General features: G+C 38.5%; 1 protein-coding gene across 1 annotated transcript; it reads right to left on the reverse strand.

The window, feature by feature from the left end:
* Window positions 1-278: 278 nt before the first annotated feature.
* LOC102312921 lies at window positions 279-5,185 on the reverse strand. The gene is made up of 2 exons (XM_005948207.3): window positions 4,812-5,185; window positions 279-3,140 (listed from the first exon to the last, which is right to left on the reverse strand). The coding sequence occupies exon 2, from the start codon at window positions 3,054-3,056 to the stop codon at window positions 1,068-1,070; it is 1,989 nt and encodes a 662-aa protein (XP_005948269.1). The 5' UTR covers window positions 3,057-3,140; window positions 4,812-5,185; the 3' UTR covers window positions 279-1,067.
* Between the last annotated feature and the right edge of the window lie 60 nt (window positions 5,186-5,245).

Consider the following 5,245-nt stretch of genomic DNA (forward strand, 5'->3'; position numbering starts at 1 on the left):
GAAAGAATGCAAAAGCATTGACATATATTTTTCTTTCCTATGACAGCCCGACGGGCAGAGATAGATTTTGGTAACCCGACTGAAAAAATCACTAGCCCGACGTCCCGGGGCTTGACAAATTGGTGACCCTGTGTGAGTTTTTTGGCTGCAAGAGGGAGAAAGGAGAATTGGAAAGGCTCCTCACAGATTTGCTGTCAGATACCAGAACTGCAGACAACTCACGCTCACAGAAGGCCTTCAAAATGAAGGTAAGCAGAGCCTGTGTCATTACCGAAATTTAAATGTGAGCAGTGAGCGCTCAAAGTTTTCGCAGTCAAGCTGATAGAGCATCTATATGATATGACATAAAGCACAAAAAATTGAATTACAAGTTGATTATATAAGATTTAAAAAGGGGTTTGTGCAAGGTTTTAAGGTTAAATAAATAAAAATGAATGACAAATTGAACACGGCAGTAGTGGGTGCATAATTTTCATAGAGCTGTTTACATATTTATAAGTCACATTTGGCATCACTGTTTTATCAGAGCTGCAGAAATGCACTGAGGAACTCGGGAGAAAAAGTACGATGAGACATTGCATCTTTTAGATTTTTTAAAACAAAGAAAAAAAAACGTAGAAATTAGTCCACAATAAAAAGTACAAGAAAACTCATGGTGAAATAAATACCTGACAGAAAAAACTGATTCACACACACATCATAAAAAAAAAATCCTTATGTTTTAAACAGCTCTGTATATACAAAAAAATAAAAGCAAATAATTAAAGACAAAGCAACATGCTGCTGTTTGTCTTCATGAAAAATTCTGAAACACATATACATGAGACATATCCATACAGATACTTCTGTATGGATTCATCTGTATGCATGTAATAATAATTAATAATAACTATTCATGAAAAAGTACTGAAATCAGTTCACAAGCTGTTAGAGTTTCATACTTTAAGTTACATTAAAATCCATTCAGACAATGGTAATAAAAATAATTTAAAAAAAGGTTGCATGACACACACTAGAGAAATGCGTCATAAATGTAATTATTCTTACTGTCTGTTCACATGGATGCATCAGACCAACCCAAGATATTCACAGAGGAAGGGGTCAAGCTCCCACAGAAACTCAATCATCTGTGAACTGGCAGCTTCACCTTTCTTCCTCACAGTGTCGATAACAAAGCGAGCTCTGTCACTTCTGTTTTGTATGACGTCTGCTGCATCCATCTCAGCATCAGTTATCACCTTTTCATCCAGCAGTTTGTCCATCAGACTGCTGAGAACAGGTCCTGATATACTTTTGATGAAGCAGCTCCGTAGAGCTGATAGTCTCTTTATTGGATCAGTGTCCAAAGTATCAGTTTTCCCTCCGCTGGGCAACAGACAAACCTCTCTTTCCCAAACACAGCTGGAGCTGCTCTTGTCTCCCAGACTCAGGTTAATATCCGTGAGGATTTTTTTTAAGACTACCTGAAATGATGGGAAGTAGCTTTCATGGTGCTCCTCATCAAAATCAGCTTCTTTGGGTTGAACTTTAATCAGGTCATGCTCAGGATCAGTGACCAGAGTGTAAACCTGCTTTGGGTGCAGTTTACAGTGAGATGATGTCTCTATGTATCTCTCAGTTTTGTCTGACGTCTTCCTGTTACGCAGAATTTTGCTGAACACAATATTCCGTGGCAGCATGAACACACTGAGGACAGATCTGAGATCAGGATCAACTGGGGGTTTGTAGAAGAGCAGAACCAACGCTTGGACTGGGTCAGGGGGAGAGTCTTCATCCTTCACATTACCATAACCAGAAAACCCTGTGATGTTTATAAAAGCATGACTTTCTGTTATCTTGTGGGGGGTGATAAACTCGATGCCCTCATCATTCACATGAGCGACCTGCAAGAACTGACCTCCACCTGTGGAGATGAGCTCACAGTGTGGGAGACAAAGCTGACACACAGACTGCTGCTGACATTTGATGTCAAACAGGGTTCCTGCAGGCTTCTTGTGGTGTTGGGCCAGCAGCCTCCTGTTCCAAGGGACAGTCCTGTAAACCACGTCTCCTTCTGCCTTCATTTCAAACACCAGGCCGGTCACACTGCACTGGTACAGGCCTGCACTGGAGCACTGGAACAGGTAGGTTTCATCATCAGACTCATCAGCAGTAATGCCAGGTGTAAACCCCTTTAACCTCATGTCAGGTGAGCTTGCTGCTTGTATCAAGTTCTTGATTGGTGTTTTGGTCAGTAAAGACAGGCTGTGAGAACGAGTCAAGTAGCAGGAATCTGTGGAGGAGAACTGCACACGAGAACTGTGTGAAAGCGTATTGGTTGATGACATGTTCTTAGTCATGACAGGAGGATCTGTTTCTCTTGACTTGTTTTTTATCCATGGAGAAGAAACTCTGCAACCATCTTCTTCAATTGTTCCTTCACTTATATATTTAGGCAACCCAGTGGATTTACAGGGTGATGAAGTCTTGCCCATCAGGTCTGTGGAGCCAAACTTAATTTCACCACATTTACCTTCAGTATACTGGTGAGATGTGTTTTGTTCCTCTTGCAAATCTTCCATCTCATGAAAAACAACAGTAAAAGAGCCAGACAAATTAAACTGTCTAAAATCACTGTCTTCCACTTTGAGCTCCTTACAAACAATTGCCGGCTCCCGTGATGGGGAAGGATTGTGGCTTAAAGGTTTACGGTTCTCCTTTCTGTCTGACTTCTTCAACTTAAAACGTAAACTCTTGAATCGATGTTTATAAGCTGAAATCTTTTTTTCTTTAGGTAGTGAAATACTCCTGTAGCAGACACCATCATCATCATTGTCGTCGTCTGTGTTCAGCTGTGTTCTGATGTTTTCATCACTGATGCAGTATGTCCTACAGAAGGGCCTTCTGAGAAAGAAGCACCAACCTGCTCTTACATCCTCCTCACCTTCTTCATCATGTGACTTAAATGCATAATTTGTGTCTTCTTCTGTTTTTCCTTCACTTATTGGATCATCTCTAACTTTAGTGATTTCTCTCTTTTTCTCCTTTAAGTGTCTGTTCTTAAATAAACACTTCATCTTTTCTTCTTTAAATGTCTCTTGTTTAAAGAAGCTGCTTCAGTCTTCTTTTTGGCTCTGATGGTATCCGTCACTTTCTTGAACCTGGAAAACCAATTGTAGACTTTGTTTTATTCTGTAAGAATCATTCAGTAGCTGGTGTGTATACAGAATAAATACAAATTATTATTTACGCCTACACATTCAATTCAATTTTATTTATAGAGTGCAAAATCACAACAACAGTCGCCTCAACGCACTTTATATTGTAAAGTAGACCCTACAATAATACATACAGAGAAAAACTCAACAATCATAAGACCCCCCTATGAGCAAGCACTTTGGTGACAGTGGGGACGAAAAACTCCCTTTTAACAGGAAGAAACCTCCGGCAGAACCAGGCTCAGGGAGGGGCATCTTGTCTAATGTAGACAAGATGCAATCCCGGATTGAAAATGCTGATTTGAGATGGTTTGTAGTGGACCTGTGTGGTTAAGATTTGGAATTGCTTTAAATAACACAGAATTGAATAAATTAAAAAAAATCCAAAATTGAATTCAAAATCCTGCTCCTCACATACAAGGTCTTAAATAATCATCTTTTACTCCAGCAGAGTTCATTCGAGTTCGTTAATTAAACAAATGTATACAAATATTATAATATCATATAACATCTGTAGGGCTCTGCACAGCATGGAGGCTGCATCACATGAAAGTACCTGGCTGGAAAAAAATGTTCAGTGAGAGAGAAGTTACTTACAAAGGCTACACAGCAGTACACTGAAGCAACCTCCACTCTGTCACCAACACTTGTGACCAGACAAAAAATATGAGCACGATTTCCCCACACACCAGCTGGTGTTTATACAGGAAGTAAAAAGAACACAAAAGTGTCAGAACGCATCAGAGCCTGATTAAGTGACGTTAAAAGAAAAAGGCAAGAAAGAATTGAACATAACATAAACCAATGAACAAGATGTGTTTCACTCGGACATTTCAGCTTAAACTATATTTTCATTTTTCATTAATAGTTTTATTATTTAATCATTGAATTTTATTGAATAAGTGCAATGAATATATTGTCCTATTTGAGCCAAGTAGCTTATTTATCTCTCTCTTATTTATTTTTCTTTTCCGGCAAATGAACTCATATGTGTTTTCACACATTTAAACTCCTGTAGAGAACTACTGTTGACATCAGTTTTTACAAATCCATAATCAAGAAACACGAAGCAATTAATTATTTTTCTTTGTTTTGTTTTTTAAGCGAGCGATACAAAGTTATCTCGGTTGTTTGGATGATTATATTCCAGCTTGATCCAAAAGTATGCAAAAAGAAATATGCGCATATTCAGTGAAACTGGAACAGCAGCGCTGTAAACAGCCTGAGTGTGTTTAACAGACCGAGGTTGTCCAACCTGCATTTCAGCTTCGCTCCTGATCTGGACAGAGCCACGTTTTTACACTCGTACGTGACAATCAGGGCCCGAAATCTCTCTGGATGTGCGCTCTGTATAAAAATGTTCATGCCACAACTAAAAAAATAAAAATAAAAATAAAAATAAACACCACTTTAATTAACAGAGAAATGTTAATCGTTACAGACAAACACGGCCCGCTGACGCCGGGGTGCAAACGGGAGTTCTAAAAAGTTTGTAAGAAAGAATTTGTTTCTGTAAGCTCTTCTTTTCTTAACTTTCATATTTTTAAAATGTTCTCTACAAATGTTTTAAAATGTTTCTCTGCAGATAACCCAAATGTTCACGGTCTACATTACCTGAAGCTTCCTTAACGTTTCAGCCTTGATTTCCTTTTTCGGTGTGATCCACCGACTGCACCTGCCAAGATCTGACTTTACCTTCGACCAGTAAGTTTTAAGAATATATAAACGAAAACGGCTTAAAATCACTTTACCACCTATCGACCTTGATCCCATGTACACCTCAGCTATTAGAAATGTTTTTTGTTCATTTCAAAGTCCAGCAGGGCGCGGCCGACCTGTACACGTCACCAGTATCTCACCCTTTTAGTTTATTTCGATTTATTGTTTTTTGCTTTTTGTTTAATAAACTTTCAAATCTAATTTAAATCCAATCTAAACTATTTTGCTTCTAAGAAAGGAACATGCTGCTTTCAAAAAGCATAGATTAGAAGTGGGCAGAGATTTATAGTTAAAGAAAGTGAAACAAAAAGTAATGTATAAAAACAAAC

The sequence above is a fragment of the Haplochromis burtoni genome, unplaced genomic scaffold (assembly GCF_018398535.1).
Source record: "Haplochromis burtoni strain Fernald_Lab_line unplaced genomic scaffold, NCSU_Asbu1 Contig_527, whole genome shotgun sequence".
Classification (NCBI taxonomy): Eukaryota; Metazoa; Chordata; class Actinopteri; order Cichliformes; family Cichlidae; genus Haplochromis; species Haplochromis burtoni.

What these genes read in the sequence shown, in the direction of transcription:
- LOC102312921 (XM_005948207.3), bottom strand. Translation starts at nt 3,056, where the DNA reads ATGAAGTGTTTATTTAAGAACAGACACTTAAAGGAGAAAAAGAGAGAA.